The sequence below is a fragment of the Lolium perenne genome, chromosome 5 (assembly GCF_019359855.2).
Source record: "Lolium perenne isolate Kyuss_39 chromosome 5, Kyuss_2.0, whole genome shotgun sequence".
NCBI lineage: Eukaryota > Viridiplantae > Streptophyta > Magnoliopsida > Poales > Poaceae > Lolium > Lolium perenne.
In genome coordinates, this window is record NC_067248.2 from 170,734,533 (window position 1) to 170,761,308 (window position 26,776).

Sequence of the window (26,776 nt, forward strand, 5' to 3'; positions counted from 1 at the left end):
CCGTAAAGACGAATTTTAAAGTGGCACCAGACTTGCTCAGATGAAAATGCCCAAATTGAATGAAAGTTGCGTACATATCTGAGGATCACGCACGTAAATTGGAAGATTTTTCTGAGTTACCTACAGAGAGCCCTGCCCAAATTCGTGACAGACAGAAATATGTTTCTGCGCAGTAATCCAAATCTAGTATCAACTCTACTATCAAAGACTTTACTTGGCACAACAATGCAATAAAATAAGATAAGGAGAGGTTGCTACAGTAGTAAACAACTTCCAAGACTCAAATATAAAACAAAAGTGCTGTAGTAAAATAAACACATGGGTTATTTCCCAAGAAGTTCTTTCTTTATAGCCATTAAGATGGGCTCAGCAGTTTTAATGATGCACTCGCAAGAAATAGTAGTTGAAGCAAAAGAGAGCATCAAGAGGCAAATTCAAAACAAATTTAAGTCTAACATGCTTCCTATGCATAGGAGTTTTGTAAATAAACAAGTTCATGAAGAAAAAAGTAACAACAATAGGAAGATAGAACAAGTGTAGCTTCAAAAATTTCAGCATATAGAGAGGTGTTTTAGTAACATGAAAATTTCTACAACCATATTTTCCTCTCTCATAATAATTTCCAGGGGCATCATGAACAAACTCAACAATATAAGTATCACATAAAGCATTCTTATTCACATGCATAAAAGTATCATTACTCTCCACATAAGCATAATCAATTTTATTAGTTGTAGTGGGAGCAAATTCAACAAAGTAGCTATCATTCTCATCATCAAATATAGGAGGCATATTGTAATCATAATCAAATTTATCCTCCATAACAAAGTGTACTAAAAGACCAATATCATTATAATCATCATAAATAGGAGGCAAAGTATCATCAAAGTAAATTTTCTCCTCAATGCTTGGGGGACTAAAAATATCATGCTCATCAAAGCCAGCTTCCCCAAGCTTAGAATTTTCCATATCATTAGCAACAATGGTGTTCAAAGCGTTCATACTAATATGTTCCATAGGTTTTTTAATTTTCGCATCAAACCATCCATGTCTTAAATCAGGAAATAGAATAAGAAGCTCATTGTTGTCCATTATGCCTAACTAGTGTAAACAAGAAACAAAAAGATGCAATTGCAGGATCTAAAGGAAATAGCTTCGAGTACTTACAACGGCGAAAATAGCTTAGTAGCCGAGATCCGGAGTGTGAGTACCTTTTACCTTTCCTCCCCGGCAACGGCGCCAGAAAAGTGCTTGATGTCTACGGGTGCTTCTATTCTTGTAGACAGTGTTGGGCCTCCAAGAGCAGAGGTTTGTAGAACAGCAGCAAGTTTCCCTTAAGTGGATCACCCAAGGTTTATCGAACTCAGGGAGGAAGAGGTCAAAGATATCCCTCTCATGCAACCCTGCAACCACAAAGCAAGAAGTCTCTTGTGTCCCCAACACACCTAATAGGTGCACTAGTTCGGCGAAGAGATAGTGAAATACAAGTGGTATGAATGAATATGAGCAGTAGTAACGGCGCCAGAAAAATGCTTGCCGGCGTGCAGTTGATGGTAGTAATATTGCAGGAAGTAAACAAGCAGTATAACAGTAAACAAGCAGTGATAGCAGTATTTAGGAACAAGGCCTAGGGATCATACTTCCACTAGTGGACACACTCAACATTGATCACATAACAGAATAAATAGATAGATGCTAGACTCTACACCCTCTTGTTGGATGATGGACACCACTAACTGTGTAGGATTACACGAACCCTCAATGCCGGAGTTAACAAGCTCCACAATATTCAATGTTCATATTTAAATAACCTTAGAGTGCATAACAGATCAACATAACCAAACCAAGTACTAACATAGCATGCACACTGTCACCTTCACACTACGAAAGGAGGAATAGATCACATCAATACCATCATAGCATTAGTTAACTTCATAATCTACAAGAGATCACAATCATAGCCTACGCCAAGTACTACACGATGCACACACTGTCACCATTACACCGTGCAGGAGGAATAAACTACTTTAATAACATCACTAGAGTAGCACACAGATAAATTGTGATACAAAACACATTGCAATCATAAAGAGATATAAATAAGCACTTCACTATGCCATTCATAACAGTGAATAAGTATTATGTGAAATATAGCCTAAGAGACCCACACGGTGCACACACTATCACCTTTACACACGTGGGACAAGGAGTCTCCGGAGATCACATAAGTAAAATCCACTTGACTAGCATAATGACATCTAGATTACAAGCATCATCATATGAATCTCAATCATGTAAGGCAGCTCATGAGATTATTGTATTGAAGTACATAGGAGAGAGATGAACCACATAGCTACCGGTACAGCCCCGAGCCTTGATGGAGAACTACTCCCTCCTCATGGGAGACAGCAGCGTTGATGAAGATGGCGGTGGCGTTGATGGAGAAGCCTTCCGGGGGCACTTCCCCGTCCCGGCGGCGTGCCGGAACAGAGACTCCTGTCCCCCAGATCTTGGCTTCGCGATGGCGGCGGCTCTGGAAGGTTTTCTCTGGTTTCGTCGAACGTGGTAGGGTTTTCGCGACGGAGACTTTAAGTAGGCGGAAGGGCAAGGTCGGTGGAGTCACGAGGGACCCACACAACAGGGCGGCACGGGCCCTAGCCTGGCCGCGCCGCCTTAGTGTGGCGCCACCTCGTGGCCCCACTTCGTATCTCCTCCGGTCTTCTGGAAGCTTCATGTGAAAATAGGACCCTGGGCGTTGATTTCGTCCAATTCCGAGAATATTTCCTTACTAGGATTTCTGAAATCAAAAACAGCAGAAAACAGGAACTGGCACTTCGGCATCTCGTCAATAGGTTAGTTCCGGAAAACGCATAATAATGACATAAAGTGTGCATAAAACATGTAGATATCATCAATAATGTGGCATGGAACATAAGAAATTATCGATACGTCGGAGACGTATCACTTCGCAAAAACAAAAAAAAGGAGATTCAACATATAAGTTTGTTTATGTAAAAATAAAGATTTAATTTATCCGTTTGCAATAGCTCAGAGCGCAATACACTGTTTATTGTCTGCAAAATAATCAAGATATCACATGTTTCTTGTACGGGGAGGCTGACATCGTGGACCCATGAGCCAGCAGCGTCGTCAACGTTTTAAAGGCGGCAGAGGATGGAAATAAAAAATAAACCAAAAATCTGTTGGTAAAAAATCCAAGAAAAGAAACATTTTCGTTTTGAGAGGATGACATGCGGGACCCATGAGGCAGCAGCATCCTCAGCGTTTATTGTTCATAGAGGCTGACATGTGGGACCCGTGAGCCAGCAGCGTCCTCAAAGTTTTAAAGGCGGTAGGAGATCGAAAGAAAAAATAAGTCAAAAATCGTTTGGTAAACAAAATCCAAGAAAAGAAACATTTACCGTTCTGAGAGGATGACATGCGGGACCCATGAGGCAGCAGCATCCTCAACGATTCCAAGGCGGCAGGGGATCAAAAGAAAAAAAAGAAATATCCAGAAATTAATTAGGGGTTCAAAATAAATCCATCAAAGGAAACTTTTAATGTTCATAGAGGATGACATGTGGGACCGACCTACCAACAGCGTCCTCATCGTTTCAAAGGGGGCAGGAGATCAAAAGAAAAAGGCAAATAGCCAGAAATTAGGGGTCAAAAATAACTCCAAGAAAGGAAACTTTTATTGTTCGTAGAGGATGACATGCGGGACCCATGAGCCAGCAGCTTACTCAACGTTTCAAAGGCGGCATGAGATCGGAAGAAAAAGGCAAGTGACAAAATATCAGGAGCCAAAAATTATTCAAGAAAAGAAACTTTATTGTACATAGAGGATGACATGCGGGTCCCATTTAGCAGCAGCGGTATCACCGTTTGAGAGGCTACACGGGATCGAAAGAAAAAGGCAAGTGACCAAATATGAGGAGCCAAAAATAATTCAAGAAAAGAAAGTTTTATAGTACATAGAGGATCACATGCGGGTCCCATTTAGCAGCAGCGGTATCACCGTTTGAGAGGCGGCAGGGGATCGAAAGAAAAAGGCAAGTGACCAAATATGAGATGCCAAAAATAATTCAATAAAAGAAAGTTTTATAGTACATAGAGGATGACATGCGGGTCCCATTTAGCAGCAGCGGTATCACCGTTTGAGAGGCGGCAGGGGATCGAAAGAAAAAGTCAAGTGACCAAATATGAGGAGCCAAAAATAATTCAAGAAAAGAAAGTTTTATAGTACATAGAGGATGACATGCGGGTCCCATGAGTCAGCAGCTTACTCAACGTTTCCAAGGCGGCAGGGGATCAAAAGAAAAAGGAAATAGCCAAAAATCAGAGGGTGAAAAAAAATCCAAGAAAATAAACTTATATAGCACATAGAGGATGACATGCGGGTCCCATGAGTCAGCAGGTTCCTCAACGTTTCAAACGTGGCATGAGATCGAAAGAAAAAGGCAAGTGACCAAATATGAGGAGCCAAAAATAATTCAAGAAAAGAAAGTTTTATAGTACATAGAGGATGACATGCGGGTCCCATTTAGCAGCAGCGGTATCACCGTTTGAGAGGTGGCAGGGGATCGAAAGAAAAAGGCAAGTGACCAAATATGAGGAGCCAAAAATAATTCAAGAAAAGAAAGTTTTATAGTACATAGAGGATGACATGCGGGTCCCATTTAGCAGCAGCGGTATCACCGTTTGAGAGGCGGCAGGGGATCGAAAGAAAAAGGCAAGTGACCAAATATCAGGAGCCAAAAATAATTCAAGAAAAGAAAGTTTTATAGTACATACAGGATGACATGCGGGTCCCATTTAGCAGCAGAGGTATCACCGTTTGAGAGGCGGCAGGGGATCGAAAGAAAAAGGCAAGTGACCAAATATGAAGTGCCAAAAAAAACTCCAAGAAAAGAAAGTTGATTGCACATAGAGGATGACATGCGGGTCCCATTTAGCAGCAGTGGTCTCAACGTTTCCAAGGCGGCAAGGGATCAAAAGAAAAAGGAAGTAGCCAGAAATCAGGGGGTCAAAAAAAATCCAAGAATAGAAAGAATTTTGGTTCATAGAGGATGACATGCGGGACCCATGATCCTGCATCGTAAACGGCTCGATCGGAGAGCGTTGAACGAGATGGCGCGATCGAGAAAAAAAACAATGCCAGAGAGGCTGCCATCTGGGCCCTACATCCTTCGGCGGTGCGGATTTGCGTTGACTCGGCCGGCGAACCCGAGATTTCGAGATGCACCACGTCCCGGGACACCATACGCCACGTTTTGGTCGTTTTCGTCGGGCTAGGTGGCCTCAAAAACGAAAAACGTTTTGACATGCACAACAGAGAGACCAAAAATCGTCGGCCATGGTCACCAGCAACCACGGCGCGACTTCAACTTCGTCGGCCATGGCAACTTTTCTTGTAGTGTCTTCTTCTTCTTCTCCTTCGTTCCCTTCTTCTTCTTCTTCTTCTTCTTCTTGTTCTTCTTCTTCTTCTCCTCCTTCTCCTCGTTCCCTTCTTTAGGAGGAAGAGGCTTGAAGGGGGGCTCCTCCACATAACCTGATTTATTTCCAGAAACAATAGAAGAAACTTGGGAGGATTCCTCCTTTTCATTAATAAGTTCAAAACACACAGCGGTCCTATCATATTTTGGCAAAGTGTCATCTTCTAAAGTATTTTGTATGTAAGTATTTGTATGGCAATTATCAATGCAATAAGAAAAACACCCATGCAGGACATCATCAATATCAAGATCACTCATATGTAACAAAGAGATTTTTCTTGATAACTCTTCACACCACAAAAATAAAGTAAGTTCACCATGCTGATTAGGAGTAATTTCACCATCACAATACAAATTTGCAGCACTCATGGGGTTCGAATTATCATTGGAGGAGCATTGAAAATTAAAATGTCCCGTTCTATGGCAAAGTTCACAAATAAAAGGATAGAGGGCACAAACTTTTTTACCAAGATCATCTAGAGCCCTAGACCACTTTCTAGTTTTTTCATTCATATGGTGGATACAATATTCATCTTCGATTTGATTAATTCCACAGGGTCTATGCATTCCACAAAAATTAACATGCTTATAAGAAATAGCATTCTCAGAAGTTTGAGCATGTTTATTGCAATCATTAACAACAATTTCATTTTCCATACAAGTGTCTTTGAAAGGTTCATGATACTTATCAAAATTCTTCCTAGGCAATTCAAAATGAGAGGCAAAAGCTTTATAAAGATTTGCAACAACTTGAGAGTCAAGACCATAAGTAGCACTCATATTTTGAATTTTATCAGTATCCATAAAAGTTTCAACGCATTCATAATCATAATTTATACCTGACTCTATACCTTTGTTGGTCTCCCATCCTTCAGTATTCTCCTGAATCCGATCAAGAAGGTCCCTTTTAAACTCTTCTTCATTGCGTGTAAATGATCCAGAACAAGTAGTATCCAACAAGGTTTTATCTTGAAAAGAAAGTCTTGCATAGAAATTATCAATGATGATATTACCAGGAAGCTCATGATTGGGGCATTTGAGCATTAAATACTTCAATCTCTCCCATGCTTGAGCAATACTCTCTCCATCATGAGGCCAGAAATTATATATGCGTTTTCGGTCTTTGTGAATTTCACTTGGAGGATAGAATTTAGAATAAAATAGAGGCACAATATCCTTCCAATCAAGAGAATGCCCATCCTTCAGCAGTTTATACCAATGCGCCGCTTTACCAGACAACGACATAGAGAATAATTTCTTCTTCACTTCATCCATAGAGATACCTGCACACTTGAATAACCCGCATAATTCATGCAAAAACAGTAAATGATCTCCAGGATGGACAGTTCCATCCCCTTCATAGCGGTTATCCATAACACGTTCAATAATTTTCATAGGTATTTTATATGGAATACTTTCAGTAGGTGGATTTAAAATATCACAAGCATCATTAGAGTTATCGCATATGGGAGATAAAGTATTATCAGAGCAAATTTTCTCCCCTAAAGATGGGAAGCTAAAAAGATCATGAAAACTAGCTTCCCCAAGCTTAGACTTTTCCATAGCATTAGCAGTAATTGCGTTCATACTAATAACATTGCTACTAGCATGCAAATAAGGTTCAATAGGGTTTTTAATTTTCGCATCAAACAATTCTAACTAAGGAAAAAGATTAAAAAGCTCACCAAATTTTTTGTTGTTTTCTATTATGCCTAACTAGTGAAAATAAAAACAAGAAACAAAAAGATGCAATTGCAGGATCTAAAGGAAATAGCTTCGAGCACTCACACACCGGCAACAGTGCTAGGAAATAGCTTAGTAGTCGGAGGATGTGAATACCTTTTACCTTACCTCCCCGGCAACGGCGCCAGAAAAGTGCTTGATGTCTATGCACGCTTCTATTCCTGTAGACAGTGTTGGGCCTCCAAGAGCAGAGATTTGTAGAACAGCAGCAAGTTTCCCTTAAGTGGATCACCCAAGGTTTATCGAACTCAGGGAGGAAGAGGTCAAAGATATCCCTCTCAAGCAACCCTGCAATCACGATACAAGAAGTCTCTTGTGTCCCCAACACACCTTATACACTTGTCAGATGTATAGGTGCACTAGTTCGGCGAAGAGATAGTGAAATACAAGTGGTATAGATGTATATGAGTGGTAATAGCAATCTGAATAAAATATGGCAGCGAGTAAACATGCAACAGAACAGTAAATAAATGGAGATTCGATGTTTGGAAACAAGGCCTAGGGATCATACTTTCACTAGTGGACACTCTCAACATTGATCACATAATAAAACCACTCTACACTCTCTTGTTGGATGACAAACACCATTAATTGTGTAGGGCTACAAGAGCACCTCAATGCCGGAGTTAACAAGCTCCACAACATTCGATGTTCATATTTAAATAACCTTAGAGTGCATGATAGATCATTACAATTATACCAAGTACTAACATAGCATGCACACCGTCACCGACAGACTATGAAAGGAGGAATAGATCACATCAATACTATCATAGTAATAGTTAACTCCATAATCTACAAGAGATTACAATCATAACCTACGCCAAGTACTACATGATGCACACACTGTCACCATTACATCATGAAGGAGGAATAGAGTACTTTAATAACATCACCAGAGTAACTAGATCACAAAGAGAGATGAACCACATAGCTACGATAGAGCCCTCAGCCTCAGGGGAGAATTACTCCCTCCTCATCATGGAGACAGCGATGGCGGTGAAGATGGCGGTGGAGATGGCTTCCGGGGGCAATTCCCCGTCCCGGCAGGGTGCCGGATCAGAGACTTCTGTCCCCCGAATTGGAGTTTCGCGATGGCGGCGGCTCTGGAAGGGTTTCTGGTGTTTCGTCAATCTGTGTCGATGTTTTAGGTCAGGAGGCATCTTATAGGCGAAGAGGCGGAGTCGGAGGGGCCACGGGGCCTCCTCACACTAGGGGGGCGCGCCCCCCCTCTGGGCCGCGCCGCCCACACGTGTGGGGCCCCCAGGGCTCCCCTCTGGTCCCCCTTTGACTTTCTGGAAGGTTCCGGGAAAAATAAGATGTTGGGCATTGATTTCATCCGATTCCGAGAATATTTCCTTTGTAGGATTTCTGAAACCAGAAACAGCAGAAAACAACAACTGGCCCTTCGGCATCTCGTCAATAGGTTAGTTCCGGAAAACGCATCAAAACGATATAAAGTGTGAACAAAACATGTAGGTATTATCATAAAACAAGCATGGAACATCAGAAATTATAGATACGTTGGAGACATATCAAACACCGCCCTCGCTGAGTGAAGCTCATGCCCTCCAAAGACGACGCCTCCAAGAAGGGAAGCGACGAGACCGCCGCCGTCGCTCGCTCCGGTCGAGGCCAGAGCTTGGGTTTTTACCCGGAGGGCTGATACGTCTCCTATAATTCTGATGTTCCATGCTAGTTTTATGACAATACCTACATGTTTTGCTCACACTTTATAATGATTTTATGCATTTTCCGGAACTAACCTATTAACAAGATACCGAGGTGCCAGTTCCTGTTTTCTGCTGTTTTTGGTTCCAGAAAGGCTGTTCGGGCAATATTCTCGGAATTCGACGAAACAAAAGCTAAACATCTTATTTCACCGAGACGGACCAGAACACCGAAGGGGAGCCGGAGAGGAGGCCCAGGGCCCCCACACCACACTGGGGCGCGGCCTAGGAGGGGGGCACGCCGCCCTATGGGGTGGGCCCCCAGGCACCCCCTTGCGCCGCCTCTTCGCCTATATAATCTCTCGTGACATGAAAACCCTACAACAATTGACGAAACTCCAGAAAGACTCCAGGGACGCCGCCGCCATCGCGAAACTCCGTTTCGGGGGACAGAAGTCTCTGTTCCGGCACGCCGCCGGGACGGGGAATTGCCCCCGGAGTCATCTCCATCGACACCACCGCCATCTTCATCGCCGTTGCTGTCTCCCATGATGAGGAGGGAGTAGTTCTCCCCCGAGGCTGAGGGCTCTACCGGTAGCTATGTGGTTCATCTCTCTCTCCCATGGTGTGATCTTTATGTGATCATGAGCTTTGTATCACTATTAATCTATGTGCTACTCTAGTGATGTTATTAAAGTAGTCTATTCCTCCTCCATGATGTAATGTTGACAGTGTGTGCATCATGTAGTACTTGGCGTAGGTTATGATTGTGATCTCTTGTAGATTATGAAGTTAACTATTACTATGATAGTATTGATGCGATCTATTCCCCCTTTGATAGCTATTGTTGACAGTGTGTATGCTATGTTAGTACTCGGTCTAAATTGCAACGGTCTATTATGCACTCTAGAGGTTACTCTAATATGAACTCCGGATGTTGTGGAGCTTGTTTACTCCGGCTTGAGGTGTGCTTTTGTAGCCCTACACAATGAATGGTGTTTGTTATCCAACAAGAGAGTGTAGAAAGTAGCATTTATTTATTCAGTTATGTGATCAATGTTGAGAGTGTCCACTAGTGAAAGTATGATCCCTAGGCCTTGTTTCTAAGCATTGAAACACCATTTCCATCAAGTTCTGCTACATGTTCGCTTGCTGCCATTTTTATTTCAGATTGCAATTGCTACTTATAATCATCCATATTACTTGTATTTCACTATCTCTTCGCCGAACTAGTGCACCTATACATCTGACAAGTGTATTAGGTGTGTTGGGGACACAAGAGACTTCTTGTATCTTAATTGCAGGGTTGCTTGAGAGGAATATCTCTGACCTCTACCTCCCTGAGTTCGATAAACCTTGGGTGATTCACTTAAGGGAAACTTGCTGCTTTTTTACAAACCTCTGCTCTTGGAGGCCCAACACTGTCTACAGGAATAGAAGCGTGCGTAGACATCAAGCTATTTTCTGGCACCGTTGCCGGGGAGGTAAGGTAAAAGGTATTCACATCCTCCGACTACTAAGCTATTTCCTAACACTGTTGCCGGTGTGTGAGTGCTCGAAGCTATCTCCTTTAGATTCTGCAATTTTATCTTTTTGTCTCTTGTTTTTATTTTTCACTAGTTAGGCATAATGGAAAACAACAGTGAGCTTTTTAATCTTTTTCCTGAGTTAAGACATGGATTGTTTGATGCGAAAATTAAAAAACCTATGGAACCTTATTTGCATGCTAGTAGCAATGTTATTAGTATGAACACAATTACTGCTAATGCTATGGAAAAGTCTAAGCTTGGGGAAGCTAGTTTATATAAAAATAATCTTTTTTGCTCCTCAGCTTTGGAAGAAATATCTTGCCTTGATAATGCTTTGTCTCCAATATGTGGTGATTCGAATGATGCTTGTGATATTCCAAATCCACCTACTGAAAGTATTCCCTTCAAGATACCTATGGAAATTGTTGAACTTGCTATGAACAATTGCTATTTTGGAGATGGGACTGTCCATCCTAGTGATCATTTACTCTTTATACATGAATTATGCGAGTTGTTCGAGAGTACAGGTATTTCAAAGGACCAAGTTAAGAGGAAGCTATTCTCTATATCTCTGAAGGGCAGAGCTGCGGAATGGTATAAGATGCTGAAGAATGGTCGATCTATTGGTTGGGAGGAAATTGTATCTCTCTTTTACTCCAAATTTTATCCTCCTCATGAAGTGCATATTGATAGGAATTACATTTATAACTTTTATCCTCGTGATGGAGAGAGTATTTCCCAAGCATGGGGTAGATTGAAGACACTAATGCTCAAATGTCCCATTCATGAGCTTCCCCGTAATGTTATTACTAATAATTTTTATGCAAGGCTTTCAGGACACCACAAGGACTATCTAGATGCCTGTTTGGAGGGATCTTTCACAAGCAAGGAGGCTGAAGCTAGATGGGATCTTCTTGAAAGAATTCAAAGCAATACTGAAGATTGGGAGAATGACAAAGGTAGAGAGTCAGGTATAAATTATGATTATGAATGCATTGAAACTTTTATGGATACTGATAAATTTCGAAATATGAGTGCTACTTATGGTCTTGACTCTCAAGTTGTTGAAAATCTTTATAAAGCTTTTGCCTCTCATTTTGAATTGCCTAGGAAGAATTCTGATAAGTATCATGAACCTTTTAAAGACACTTGCATGAAGGATGAAACCGTTATTAATGATTGCAATGAACATGTTCAAACTTCTGAAAATGCTATTTCCTATAAGCATGTTAATTTTTGTGGAGTTCATAGACCTTGTGAAAAGAATAAAACTGAAGAAGAATATTGTATCCATCACAGGAATGAAAAAACTAGAAAGTGGTCTAGGACTCTAGATGATCTTGGTGAAAAAGTTTGTGCCCTCTATCCTTTTATTTGTGAACTTTGCCATAGAGTGGGTCATTTTAATTTTCAATGCTCCTCCAATGATAATTCGAACCTTATGAGTGCTGCAAATTTGTATTGTGATGATGAAATCACTCCTAATCAGCATGATGAACTTACTTTATTTTTGGGGTGTGAAGAGTTATTGAGAAAAACTTCTTTGGTGGATATGAGTGCTCTTGATATTAATAGTGTCCTGCATGGGTGTCTTTCTTATTGCATTGATAATTGCCACACAAATACTTACATACAAAATATTTTAGAAGATGACACTTTGCCAAAATATGATAGGACCGCTGTGTGTTTCGAACTTATTAATGAAAAGGAGGAATCCTCCCAAGTTTCTTCTATTGTTTCTGGAAATAAATCAGGTTATGTGGAGAAGCCTCCCTTCAAGCCTCTTCCTCCTAAAGAAGGGAAAGAGGAGAAGGAAAAGAAGAAGAAGAAGAAGAAGAAGAAGAAGAAGAAGAAGAAGAAGAAGGGAACGGAGAAGAGGAAGAAGAGGGGGAATAAAAAGAAAGAGGTAACGGCATATCCCCGTGTGTATGAGATAACGATAGGTAACCGTAAGTATGTTGCTCCAAATCATTATTATGATAATGAATCTGAGTACAACGATCTTCCTATGCCCTTTACCTATATTAGTGATCATGATTTGGAAGAGCACACTACTTTTGATATTGAAGATCTCTGGGACACTAATTCTGAAAATGATGATGTTAATAATTGCCATAGTATTAGTACTATCCATGTTTCTTTCCATAATGATATAGAAAGTTCTAAGCTTGGGGAAGCTGGTTTTGATAAGCATGATATTTTTAGTCCCCCAAGCATGGAGGAGAAAATTTACTTTGGTGATACTTTACCTCCTATATATGATGATTACAATGATGACTATCATATTTTCGGTCCACCTACTATTGAGGAGAAGATTAATTATGATTACAATATGCCTCCTATATATGATGATTATGGTGATGAGAATAATAATGATAGCTATCTTATTGAATTTTCTCCCACTAAAATTAATAGTAATGACTATGCTTATGTGGAGAGTAATAATTTTATGCATGTAGCTCATGATAAGAATGTTTCATGTGATCGTTATATTGTTGAGTTTGTTCATGATGCTACTGAAAGTTATTACGAGAGAGGGAAACATGGTTATATGCATCTTAATAATATTAATTTTCCCCTCTTTATGTTGAGAATCTTGCGCTTGTGTTGCCTTTCTATGCTTGTTGCATTGTGCTTACATGACTTGTTTATTTACAAGATTTATTTTCATAGGAAGTGGGTTAGGCTTAAATGTGTTTTGAATTTGCTTCTTGATGCTCTCTTTTACTTCAACTCTTATTTCTTGCGCGAGCATCATTAAAATCACTGAGCCCATCTTAATGGCTATAAAGAAAGCACTTCTTGGGAGATAACCCATGTTTTTATTTTGCTACTGTTTTGTTGCATCTTGGAAGTTGTTACTACTGTAGCAACCTCTCCTTATCTTTATTTTATTGCATTGTTGTGCCAAGTAAAGTCTCTAATAGAAAGTTGATACTAGATTTGGATTTCTGCGCAGAAACAGATTTCTACCTGTCACGAATTTGAGTAGATCTCTCTGTAGGAAACTCGTAAAATGCTGCAAATTTTCATGCGTGATCCTCAGATATGTACGCAACTTTCATTAGTTTTGATATTTTCATCTGAGCCTGTTAAGTGCCTCTAAAAAATTCGTCTTTACGGACTGTTCTGTTTTGACAGATTCTGCCTTTTATTTCGCATTGCCTCTTTTACTGTGTTGAGTGGATTTCTTTGTTCCATTAACTTTCAGTAGCCTTTGGGTAATGTCCAGAAGTGTTAAGAATGATTGTGTCCTTGCTGAACATGTGAATTTTTGATTATGCACTAACCCTCTGATGAAGTTTATGAGAAGTTTGGTGTGGCGGAAGTTTTCAAGGGTCAAGAGAGAAGGGTGATATAATGTGATCAAGAAGAGTGAAGAGTCTAAGCTTGGGGATGCCCCCGTGGTTCATCCCTGCATATTTCAAGAAGACCCAAGCGTCTAAGCTTGGGCATGCCCAAGGCATCCCCTTCTTCATCAACAACTTATCAGGTCATCTCTAGTGAAACTATATTTTTATTCCGTCACATCTTATGTACTTTACTTGGAGCGTCTGTGTGCTTTTATTTTCATTTTGTTATCTTAGTTCTCTGAATAAATTGGATCATACCTTGTGTGGGAGAGAGACACGCTCCGCTTTTTCATATGAACATTAGTGTTCTTCGCTTTTACTTTTAATGTTCATGGCGGAGTTGAAAACCGCTTCGTTAATTGCTATTTGGTTGGAAACAGAAAATGCTTCATGTGGTAAATGGTACATGGTTTTGAATAATTTGATACTTGGCAATTGTTTTGAGCTCTCACAGATCATGTTTAAGCTCTTGCATCATGTAGTTTAAACCTATTAGTGGAGAACTACCGTAGAGCTTGTTGAAATTTGGATTGCATGATTGGTCTCTCTAAAAGTCTAGATATTTTCTGGTGAAGTGTTTGAACAACAAGGAAGACAGTGTAGAGTCTTAATTATAATGCTTGCAATATGTTCTTATGTAAGTTTTGTTGTACTGGTTCATACTTGTGTTTGCTTCAAACAACCTTGCTAGCCCAAGCCTTGTACTGAGAGGGAATACTTCTCGTGCATCTAAAACCTTGAGCCAAAACCTATGCCATTTGTGTCCACCATACCTACCTACTATGTGGTATTTCTCTACCATTCCAAAGTAAATTGCTTGAGTGCTACCTTTAAAATTTCATTCCTTGTCTTTGCAATATATAGCTCATGGGAAAATAGCCTTAAAAACTATTGTGGTAAAGAATATGTAGCTTATGTATCTTATTTCTTATAAGTTGCTTGTTGAGCGGTAACCATGTTTCTGGGGACGCCATCAACTATTACACCTTTGTTGAATATCATGTGAGTTGATATGCATGTTCGTCTTGTCTGAAGTAAGGGTGATTTATCATGATCAAATGGTTTGAGTATGCATATTGTTAGAGAAGAACATTGGGCCGCTAACTAAAGCCATGAATCATGGTGGAAGTTTCAGTTTGGACATTAATCCTCAATCTCTTATGAGAATATTATCTGTTGTTGAATGCTTATGCATTAAAGAGGAGTCCATTATCTGTTTTCTATGTTGTCCCGGTATGGATGTCTAAGTTGAGAATAATCAAAAGCGAGAAATCCAATGCAAACTTTCTCCTTAGACCTTTGTGCAGGCGGCATAGAGATACCCCTTTGTGACACTTGGTTGAAACATATATAATGCAATGATAATCCATGTAAATCCAAGCTAATTAGGACAAGGTGCGAGCACTATTGGTAGTATATGCATGAGGCTTGCAACTTATAGGATGTCTTATGCATAAGACATATGAATTATTACTAGCGACCGTTGACAAAATTGTTTCTATGTTTTCAAAATAAAAGCTCTAGCACAAAAATAGTAATCCATGCTTCCCTCTGCGAAGGGCCTTTTTTTTATTTATGTTGAGTCAGTTTACTTACTTCCTTCTATCTTAGAAGCAAACACTTGTGTCAACTGTGTGCATTGATTCCTACATACTTGCTTATTTGCACTCATCATATTACTTTGTGTTGACAATTATCCATGAGATATACATGTTGAAGTTGAAAGCAACTGCTGAAACTTATATCTTCCTTTGTGTTGCTTCAAAAATTCTACTAAGAATTTATTGCTTTATGAGTTAACTCCTATGCAAGTCTTATTGATGCTTGTCTTGAAAGTACTATTCATGAAAAGTCTTTGCTATATGATTCAGTTGTTTAGTCATTCTCTTTACCATTGCTTCGAATCACTTCATTCATCTCATATGCTTTACAATAGTATTGATTAAGATTATGATAGTAGCATGTCACTTCAGAAATTATCCTTGTTATCGTTTACCTACTCGAGAGCGAGTAGGAACTAAGCTTGGGGATGCTTGATACGTCTCCAACGTATCTATAATTTCTGATGTTCCATGCTAGTTTTATGACAATACCTACATGTTTTGCTCACACTTTATAATGATTTTATGCATTTTCCGGAACTAACCTATTAACAAGATGCCGAGGTGCCAGTTCCTGTTTTCTGCTGTTTTTGGTTCCAGAAAGGCTGTTCGGGCAATATTCTCGGAATTCGACGAAACAAAAGCTAAACATCTTATTTCACCGAGACGGACCAGAACACCGAAGGGGAGCCGGAGAGGAGGCCCAGGGCCCCCACACCACATTGGGGTGCGGCCTAGGAGGGGGGCGCGCCGCCCTATGGGGTGGGCCCCCAGGCACCCCCTTGCGCCGCCTCTTCGCCTATATAATCTCTCGTGACGTGAAAACCCTACAACAATTGACGAAACTCCAGAAAGACTCCAGGGACGCCGCCGCCATCGCGAAACTCCGTTTCGGGGGACAGAAGTCTCTGTTCCGGCACGCCGCCGGGACGGGGAATTGCCCCCGGAGTCATCTCCATCGACACCACCGCCATCTTCATCGCCGTTGCTGTCTCCCATGATGAGGAGGGAGTAGTTCTCCCCCGAGGCTGAGGGCTCTACCGGTAGCTATGTGGTTCATCTCTCTCTCCCATGGTGTGATCTTTATGTGATCATGAGCTTTGTATCACTATTAATCTATGTGCTACTCTAGTGATGTTATTAAAGTAGTCTATTCCTCCTCCATGATGTAATGTTGACAGTGTGTGCATCATGTAGTACTTGGCGTAGGTTATGATTGTGATCTCTTGTATATTATGAAGTTAACTATTACTATGATAGTACTGATGCGATCTATTCCCCCTTTCATAGCTATTGTTGACAGTGTGTATGCTATGTTAGTACTCGGTCTAAATTGCAACGGTCTATTATGCACTTTAGAGGTTACTCTAATATGAACTCCGGATGTTGTGGAGCTTGTTTACTCCGGCTTGAGGTGTGCTTTTGTAGCCCTACACAATGAATGGTGTTTGTTATCCAACAAGAGAGTGTAGAAAGTAGCATTTATTTATTCAGTTATGTGATCAATGTTGAGAGTGTCCACTAGTGAAAGTATGATCCCTAGGCCTTGTTTCTAAGCATTGAAACACCGTTTCCATCAAGTTCTGCTACATGTTCGTTTGCTGCCATTTTTATTTCAGATTGCAATTGCTACTTATAATCATCCATATTACTTGTATTTCACTTTTTTTTTAGAAATGGGTATTACCCGGCCTCTGCATCAAATAGATGCACACAACCCTTTATTAAAGCAGTTGAACTGTAGCAGTCTTAAAAGTCTTACAAACGCCACCTCAACGATCACATAAGATGCTCACAAAGATAAGCCAACGGAAGAACGAAACAAACATAGACGTAAACCACATATTACACCTATGTATATTGTATCCTATTAGCACACTGCCAACCACCCTGGCTGAAGATAGCCCGAACGACCGCCATCAGTCGAGTGCATCCAGACTCCATAGGTATACGCTGATCCTCCGGCTGTAGGTACGACCACATGTGAATCCAATAAGTAGCCTTGTGGATAACCTGCAAAAAGAAGACACCTTCCGCTCTGTTAAAAATAATGTCATTACGACAATTCCAAATTGCCCATAATAAAGCACAAACTCCTACACGAATTCGCGCTTTAGTTTTCTTATCTATCCCATTAAGCCACTTACCAAATAAGTTCTTAATATTCGCTGGTGGTGAGATGTTGAAATTACTTGTATTTCACTATCTCTTCGCCGAACTAGTGCACCTATACATCTGACAAGTGTATTAGGTGTGTTGGGGACACAAGAGACTTCTTGTATCTTAATTGCAGGGTTGCTTGAGAGGAATATCTCTGACCTCTACCTCCTTGAGTTCGATAAACCTTGGGTGATTCACTTAAGGGAAACTTGCTGCTGTTCTACAAACCTCTGCTCTTGGAGGCCCAACACTGTCTACAGGAATAGAAGCGTGCGTAGACATCAAGGTCACGAATCCTCGAAGGCAGTGCTCCACGACGATGCCTCCAAGAAGGGGAACGGCGCCATGAAGCGTCGCCATCGCTGGCACCGACCGAGTCGGGCAGAGCTTTCACCCGGAGCAAGCACACCCTCCCGCCGAGTCTTCCTTCACCGACAGGGAAGCCGGAGCACGCCATCTTGCGCGCCAGCACCGTCGACCACCTCGCCCACCATGACGTTGCCGCTGCCCGGGGTCTCCGCCCCGGCACACCACCACCACCCAGCAGCAGCTGCAAACATGCAGCACCTCCACGGCCAGGGCCCCCGCGCTGGCCTGCCGCAGCACCGTCACGATGCCCAGACCGCCCGCGCCCCGAGCTGGCCCGCCCAGATCCAGCCCGGCCGCGCCCGACCGTCGCAGCCGTGCCCTCAGCACACCGCCGCGCCCGCCGCACTCCGCCACGCCCGCAGCACACCGCCGCGCCTGCAGCACACCGCCGCACCCGCCGCCCGAGCGAGCTCCTTCTCGCTGGAGGATGCGGGAGGGGAAGAAGCGCCCCGCCGCCACCTTCCTCAGGGCGCGCGCGGCTTTGCCGGGGCACCTCCGGCGGCGGCGGGGCAAGAGAGGGAGGAGGTGGGGGTCTAGAGGCGGCGGCGCTAGGGTTCCCCCTGGTCGCCAGAGGAGCCCAATTGGGTTTAGCATTCATCGAGACTAGAGTTCTCTATATGCCACCTGAGTGTAACCAGCAAGCAAATATCCTGGCGGGGGTAGGTGCTTCAGGAAGCTATGGTTTGCATTGTGTCTGGTTAGAGGGGGTTCCTGAACTTGTAATATCAGCCATGTCCGGCGATTCTGGCGAGCTAATTTAATGGAATATCAGTGTTTCATATAAAAAAGGAATTCCTCAAGCCACTTGTCGTGAGGTCCTTGAAGATGATTGTATTTTGAAGATGATTGTATGATGGTGTATTGGTATTGACCGCACCACTCTCATAGCCTGCGAAATATTAACCGCATGGGCATAGGCGACCTACCGTTCCTAAGCCCAGGCACGCGTCCAGACTTTCGGCCGGCGACGCTGCCTATTTTAATGAATATTTTGATAAAAAATAGACCAGGTTTACAGTACATCCAGGCTTAAAGAAAATCATGGGTCCGGCACTAGCATGGGCACAGCGGAAAATCATGTGTGTTGTATCCTCCTGTTCGAAGCCACATATGGGGCATATACATGTGACTCGCATGTTTCTCCTCTTTTTTTTTTTGAACAAGAAGGTGGTAATTCATTGCAGTAACACGTGGTGGGTACAATTTGCAGGCAGGTCCCTAACAACACTCGCCCTAAAGAACCTAGTATTTGAATATAAGACCTGCACAATTACAAGAAGCACCTTAGAATAAAAAGTAGAAAAGCAACCAGGTCCTCGGGCTCCTCCGCCATAGATCGCCGACATCCTTGAAGCGTCGCCGCCAAGGAACCAAGAAAGGTTGCTCGAATGCCTGTTTCCGGCGAAGATCCGCCGCCGTTGGTCACCTCCAAGTCGCCGGGAACTTGGCGACAAGGACGTGTCGAGCTCCAGCAGAAGCAGAGAAAGGCCTCCTCCATGGAGGTTGAACATGGGCCGCCTTGCCGGCCTAAAATCGCAGAGGCAAAGATGTCGTCCGCGTGGTTGCGCCCGTCGTCGATGAACCACCGTTGAGAGAACCGGCACCATCTGGAAGAGTCCACCAATATTCCTCTCCCCTCGCCTCCACGGTCGGACAGAGAAGGAAACGAGGCAGAGAAGCACCTCCCCTGATAGCAACACCTACAAGCCACTCTCGTTGCAGCAGGGGAAGAAGCAGCAGCAGCAGCAGAGCAAAGTCCCTCCTCACCTCCATGGCCGGCCAGGACCAGAGTTTGCTGATGTCTTCGGAGCCACCGCACTTCTCCCCCTCGCCGCCACGGCTGGCCAGGAGAAGCAGGGCAGCCTCCACCCGCTTAAACAGAGAGAGACACCTAGATAGCCCTTTATGAAGGAGATCCTGGAAGAGAGGAACTTCTTCGCTTGCTCCGACCACCGGAGCAGAACGCCGCGATTCCACTGCAAGATGCAGCAGGTCCTGGAGACCTAGTCACTCTACTCCTAAAAACCGGCAAACAACCGAAAAACCTACAACTAGTCCTAGATCCTACTTCGGTGCCTCTCCTCCGCCATCTTCAGCCGGCTAATCCGGCGGAGGTAGCTCGGGATCGGCCCGGTCTTAGGTGGTCAACGCGCAGAAAGAGGCGGAGGGAGGAGAAGGGGAGGGGAAAAGAGCCTCCTCTTCTTACTCATCTCAGTAGCAAGAGCTCTCCATGTGTAGCCCTCCAAGCAAAATTACGAACTTTTTCTGGCACTTGACTCCAAACAGATTTCCAAATAGGTTTGTCACCAACCGGGGCTTTACTCGTTTGGGTTTTAACCTGAACGATTGAGCTGGAGCTGTATTGCTGTAACTTGGAGGCATCAAATGACAAAAATGCAGAAGAAGTGGCAATGAACTTACAAAAGACCAAAAATGCAAGGATGAAAGACAATTGCTTTTGAAACTAAATATCCACGGGGAGTGCAAGTTGAATTCCAGACAAATCGCTCCTAAATCACAGTGACGCGAGCTGACCACGTGCCTCAAACATGCCAGTGAGGCATCGAGCCTCATGTTCTGAGACTTGAATTGCGAAATTAGCATACAACAACAACAAAGAGACATTGCATTGCTTCTGAAGAATGAATGGCACGTCACTTCATGACATTCATAATCTTACGTTCTGGAGCCTTCTATTTGATCTGATACACACAAACACACTGGCTGAAAACGAAAGATAACCCTCTGCACACATCCAAATAACATGGGACTCAGATCCACAACAAAAGCCAAGAAAAGAATAACGAACACTGCCCTGAGACTCTCGCAGGAATGTAAAAAACAAAAGAACCAACCAAGAATCATATCCTGTCAAACTGGCAACCAGACTTCTTCATCCGATCATCACCAAGACGCTCCACATCTCTTCAACAACTCAGGATCTGTACACGCTGAAATGCTTAGCCCACCGCCGCGCCATGAATGGGTCAAGATGGTCCCAGCTCTCGGCGCAGCAGCTGCTCCTCCTCTCACCGCCGCCGATGCTCGGACCCATGTCCCTTATCCCGCAGCACCTGTTGTCGCCACCTTTCTCCTCAAACCCGACCGCGGCCTCGCCGTTCCTCGGCTGATCCTCCCTTCCACCCTCCAGGTAGCTATAACCGACCAGAATGAAGCCACAGTCCGCCACCAGGTCAAGCGGGATCCTCCTCTCCTCGCCACCCCTCAGCTCACCAAGCCTCACCACCCCACCATGCTCACCTATCCTCAGCTGGGTGTCCCCTATCACGCCGCCGAGCAGCCGCGCCAGGAGCTCCTCGAACTCATGCATCACGAAGCTGTTCTGCACCCCGAAGCCGAGCCCGACGTGGAACTGGTGGACCGGGATGCTCGAACGGTTCATGTCCACCCCAACATAGCTGCGGATCGGATGGTCGGAGAGGTGAAGGATGCATTTGCTAGGGTTCTGGTGCGCCCGGTCCTCGAGTATCTTCAGACCCTTCTGCAAGGCCCCTACTGGATCATTTCCACCGACGGAGCAGAGGTGCTCGATGACCTGTAGCGCCATCCGTTTGCCGTGGGACGACATTCGGCGCAAGGGGAATGCGCGGGTTGCGGTGGTAGCATTTGTGACGATGGCTAACCGGTCGATGGCGCGCATGGAGAAGACGACAAGTGCCACTGCCTGCTTCAGGAGCCTTAGGTGTGGGCCGTTGGGGCTGGCAACCAAGACGAGGTCCATGGCTGGCTGTGGAGCTAGACTGACTGAGAGGTAAGCACGCCTCTGCGCGCTTGGTGAAGCCATCTGCGATGGCGAAAGCATGGAGGAGCTGCTGTACTGGCAGTGCTGTTGTAATGGCATCATGCGTCCACAAGGGTAGTGTCCGAGAGCATGGTGGTGAGCTGCTGCCACTGGCGACGGGATCAGGGCGAAGCGCAGGCACGGGTCGACATGCTCCGTCAGAGTGTAAGGCTCGACGGGGTCATCATCGTTGTAGCGGGTGGCACGGATGGAGGACCTTCTGTTGACACGGGACGTCGCGATGTTGTCGTCGAGGATGCGGAGGATCGGATCAGACTGGTTGTGCAGCAGCGGTGGCACCTTCATGTCACGTGGCAGCTGAGACCACTGCGCACGGCAGATAGGGCATGTGACATTGCCGTGCCGGATGTTGGAGGCGATGCACAGGAAGTGGAAAGAGTGGGAGCATTGGGCTGTGAAGATCGCTGGCCTGTCGCTGTTGTCAATGTCACTGCTGCTGATGCTGAGGCTCTCCAAACATATTGCACACAGGTTCTGCATGAGAATACAGTGTAAAATGTTTAGTCAGTGGATGAGTTCAGAATACATGTGAGAGCAGATTAGAAACTAAAACTGATGTGCATACAAGTAGCAGTAAACGATCGCCACAGCCTAGATTTAACGGGCTTGGAACTATTAGTGAAGGAAGAATTTTTTAAGGCTAGAAAACAATGTCTGCTTTCATTGTCTTGGAGAGTCATGTATGCCATGTATGTCATAACATTGATATATGCCATCCATATGGCATAATACATGCCATGCATGTCGCCGCAGGTGTCATAAGGATACATAAGCCACTGTCTTGTTCTTTTGTATACCATTAGGGAGACAAGTATCATGTTACCAGAGAGACCTTATGATTCATCTGAGTGGTGATATGATTGTCCATCAATAGCCACTAAAAAGTACCGATGCTCCATTATACTGAAACAAACAAAGGGTGCACATACTAACAGTCCTTACTTAGTAGATAATATATGAGTGGACAACCATACAACCCATCATGTGCACTAAATAAACGGAACCACACTTTTCAATTAATTGCAACATTTTGCCAGATTTTCAAACTAAGACATGAGGTCATGGAGATAGCTGGTGTCCAGATCCTCATGATTTGGAGGTCGACAAATGTAGCCAAGAATCTAAACCCTCAAAATTATCACCTCCTCAAGTCTTTCCTTTAGAAAGGAGAAAATGGTTTATCTCAGTGATCTTCCTCCTCTTACACACCTCAAAATTAAAAATTTCTACAGGACGAAATTGGGCACTCCTAAGAGAGACCAAAGTGAAGATGAACCCCACAATATCAAGATTTTCTGCTACAGTCCCTTCTCTTACAGCCCCAATTTCTCCTCTTAGCTTGGCCCTTGCTATCTCAGTTTATTGCCACCTGATAGTAGGTAAAGCATGTAGTATCTGATTTCTTAACAAAAATTAATTGGTTGACACTGGGCACATCTAAACATAACTGCCCATGCTTTAGTAGATAAACAACTCCTAATTATTAAAAGATCAACCTCGAAAAAAAAATTATTAAAAGAAAGGCTCAATTACCGGTAAAGGTAGTGATCAAGAACAGAGCTGGTGGTCCAAATGGAACAAGAAAAGAAGAGAAAAGAAAAGAAAGAAAAATAATGAAAGTGGGCATGGAGCTGGTGGTACCTTGTCAGCCATTCTAGTGCTGGTCGGCTCCTCCAGCTTTTCCTGTTCTCCATCACTCCTGTCTGCTGGAGCATTCACTGCTGAGCAGGAGATCTGCACACACAATTACAGACCTCAGTCCTGTTAATACATTGCCATTTTGCAGTATAGAGCTACAAGCAAGGCATCCACCAACGGACCATATACATCCTATACAAGGACAGTGCTAAAACAATTTAGCACTGTTAAAAGTCGAGTTACTAGAGAAACAATATTTATTTTGAGCTGGTAAAAGGATTCACCAGATAGATATAGTGCATAAAAGGCCAAGATAATTGCCCGGTTCCTAGAAAACACAATGTTGGAAGAAGAGAGAAACATGGGCACCAATTTTCCTAGAAAAAATGATTAAAAATCAGAGCGAAGACAAAGTGCTCCATGTCCCCTGCGCAGTGCGGCTTGCAGGTTGTAGCTAGCAACCATCAGCGTACCAACGAGAATAATGCATTGGCTTTATCAGTCACCAAAGAACTGAATCAAAATAACCATTCCACACAGAACAAGCTTTTTCGGAGTTTTGAACTTCAGAGGACAACATCTCTAAAGAAAACTCCAGATGATGTGTAGATCCAAGGTGATTTATTCTTTGTGGGGGCTGTAAATGGACCACAAGAACGGGAGTACGTGGTGCGTATAATCATTTCCCAAGGTGCTAGCAATACAAGGAAGGAACGGGAGGGAGCTAGAACAATCATTTCCATAAATGAATGAGCAGGGCAGCAGTACCTAGAAACAGCTGCTACTGTTGGAAAAGGAAGAGGAAGAAAATGCGACAGGAGCGGCAATACTCCTGTTGCTCCAGCTTGGTTAGAACATTTGCAACAGATAGAGAGATCATTTTAAGAACCCAAGATCAAGAGACGGAGAAGAAGCCAAAAGTCTCCCCAAAAAACAGGTCACAAAGGGATGCATAGCTGGCTAGGAACCAAAACTTATCTAACCCCAGAGGAAAAGGAGCCTATGGTTCTTGGACATGAGCGAGACTGAAACCAAAGAAACAGAACAACTCTGATGAAATGTAGAGAAGGAGGGGCAGAGATTATTACAGTCTTGGGAGGCGGCGGGGAGGGAGATGCGGCGTGGGAGGAGAAGAAGGAGGCGCAGGAGAAGCCGATCCGCTTGGCCGCCGCCCTCCGCCACCGCGCGAGCGTTCCTTCGCCGGCGATGCCGCATCCCCCCGCCATTGCTCTCTGCTGCCCCCCGCAGCTACAGCACCATTCCCCTGTTTCTTGCTGTCCTAGGTGGTGGTGTAATCGCTTCTGCTTTGCCTACCATCTGGTTCTTGTACATGGAGCAAAAGGGGCCAAAGGGCCATGAAGTCATCATACTCTCTCTCTCTCCCCAAAGTGAGTGAGCAGAGTTGTTTGGTAGTTGCAGCAAAACCCTTCGTTAGTTTCTCATCTAGATTTCAGCCCCTGGAAACATAAACTTAAGAAAAAAAATCTCGAAACTTGAAATGCTTTAGAGCATCTTCAATTGGGTTTCTCAAAACTGTCATCCAAAGAAATTTGAGAAGCTCCGAAGACTTAACATGTCCAGCCGTGAGCCCCAACGGCTACTTCGATCGTGGCGTGCTTCAAATACTGCTCGGTGTGCCCACCCCGGCCCGGTCCGGCTACGGAGACTTAAGATGTGTGATGTCTTTGATTTTTACACTTGTTTTTTTTCTTAGGGGACACGGTTGAAAATGGACACCCCCTAAACATGGCATCACACGACGGCGTTTCGAAAGGGTCAATCCGACATTTTTCTTTTCTGAACGTCGTTTGGGGCACGAGACGCTGTGAAATGCTTTCTACTACTCTTTTCTCTTCACATTAGTAATTAGGAACACGTTTGAGGTTCTTTATGGAAAAGCACAATACTGATGGGTGTATCGCCAATTCCAAACACAGACGAACGCCTTTATGCAAAAGCGTCCTTGCTTGCTGAGCTGCTGCTCACTGTGGTCCCAACTCACACTACTCCTTTTTCTTTGCGCACGGAAAGGACAATCTGTAACGCGTGCCTGCCCAACCCTGTCGCAACCTGAGCTTCCCACTGCCTAGCTAGCTCACTCCATTCGTGGTTCATTCATCGGCAAGGCAACCCTAGCAAGATTACGGCAAACTGCCGCCGCATTTCAGCTAGAGGATAGCCCCAAATAGAAAAATTCTGGCCTATTTTTGTATTTCCTACCCGAGCAGATGCCCCAAAAAGGCCTGGCCTGGATTTAAAAAAAATATCCGGTGTCATCGATACCCAGGGGTATTTGGATTTGGGGTACCAAATCCCGATCCCCTACTATCGCTATCGCCGCATCCTATCCTCCGCCGCCGCACCCCTCCTATGGCACCCCTTCGGCAAATCAGTGGCCTATGAATCGAGCCACGGTGTTGTGTGGCCGTAGGGGTTCTTGCATCCACCACCCTCGTAGCCCTCCCGCCAACCGCGAGGCAGAGGTTGCCCGCATGCATGGGCGGCGCCACATCACGCATTCGGCCGGGCTACAACGGCGTAGCCTGAGGTGAACAAAGACAACAACACCACGGAGGCGGGGAGCTCCCACACACCCCTGCGTGCACACACTTGAAGGAGGGGGAGCGGCGGCACCCGCACATGACGTGAGGTTGTTGTGCTCGACGAGTTTGTCCCGCTATTCAAACGCGAGGCGGACGAACTCCTCCTCCAACACGAACGCTAGGTGGCGGCGAACACCACCGACGAGGCCACGCGCAACTGTGTTGTCAATGCCTGGAGCTGGCCAAGGAGATGCTCCGCTTCGCCGTCTTGTTCCACTTCCGGCACTATGGGTAGATTACGGTTAGGGTTTGATCATCCTTCGGTGTGTATGTATAAAATGTATGGTGAAGTATGTACATCTTTAATTTCTCGCGTGGATTTTCTTTTAAAGTTTACGGTATGAATTATGGTATATGTTCTAGCAGCTCCATTTTCAAACGCAAAAACGTTCCTAAATTTGTTTGTTGCTATCTTGTACCCAAAGTCAGCAAACCATCATATTCCAGTCCTATAAATTTCTTTCTTTCCCACCTATTTTATATATGTTGTTAACAACTCAGGAGAGACTCATATAGCAATTTTATGAAGTATTATGTACCCTCGTATTTTCATGAGTGTATGTAATTTACATGCTCCACAAAAATGGGGAAGAAGATGAGTAACTTTAAGAATGCCGATCTCAACTATCCAAGAAATGACACTAATTTTTTTTCGGTCTTTTCATACAACCTGTACAAAAATGGAGTAGGCAGCTCTTTGTGGCTTAAACGAAATCCATAAGACAATTGGAGGATCATGTTTAGTAGATGTTTTTCCCGTTGAGTTTGTCTGGTTTGTGGGATTGAAAA

The 26,776-nt window shown here is 43.8% G+C and overlaps 1 protein-coding gene and 1 non-coding gene across 2 annotated transcripts; one reads left to right on the top strand and one right to left on the bottom strand.

The window, feature by feature from the left end:
• The first annotated feature begins 6,515 nt into the window (after window positions 1-6,515).
• Window positions 6,516-6,621, top strand: LOC127304980 (small nucleolar RNA R71). Its single transcript, XR_007853644.1, has one exon. It is a non-coding gene; the product is annotated as a small nucleolar RNA R71 (small nucleolar RNA).
• A 13,905-nt stretch (window positions 6,622-20,526) lies between these two features.
• LOC127300599 (E3 ubiquitin-protein ligase WAV3) lies at window positions 20,527-24,746 on the bottom strand. The gene is made up of 3 exons (XM_051330732.2): window positions 24,473-24,746; window positions 23,388-23,480; window positions 20,527-22,220 (listed from the first exon to the last, which is right to left on the bottom strand). The coding sequence occupies exons 1-3, from the start codon at window positions 24,608-24,610 to the stop codon at window positions 20,859-20,861; spliced, it is 1,593 nt and encodes a 530-aa protein (XP_051186692.1). The 5' UTR covers window positions 24,611-24,746; the 3' UTR covers window positions 20,527-20,858.
• Between the last annotated feature and the right edge of the window lie 2,030 nt (window positions 24,747-26,776).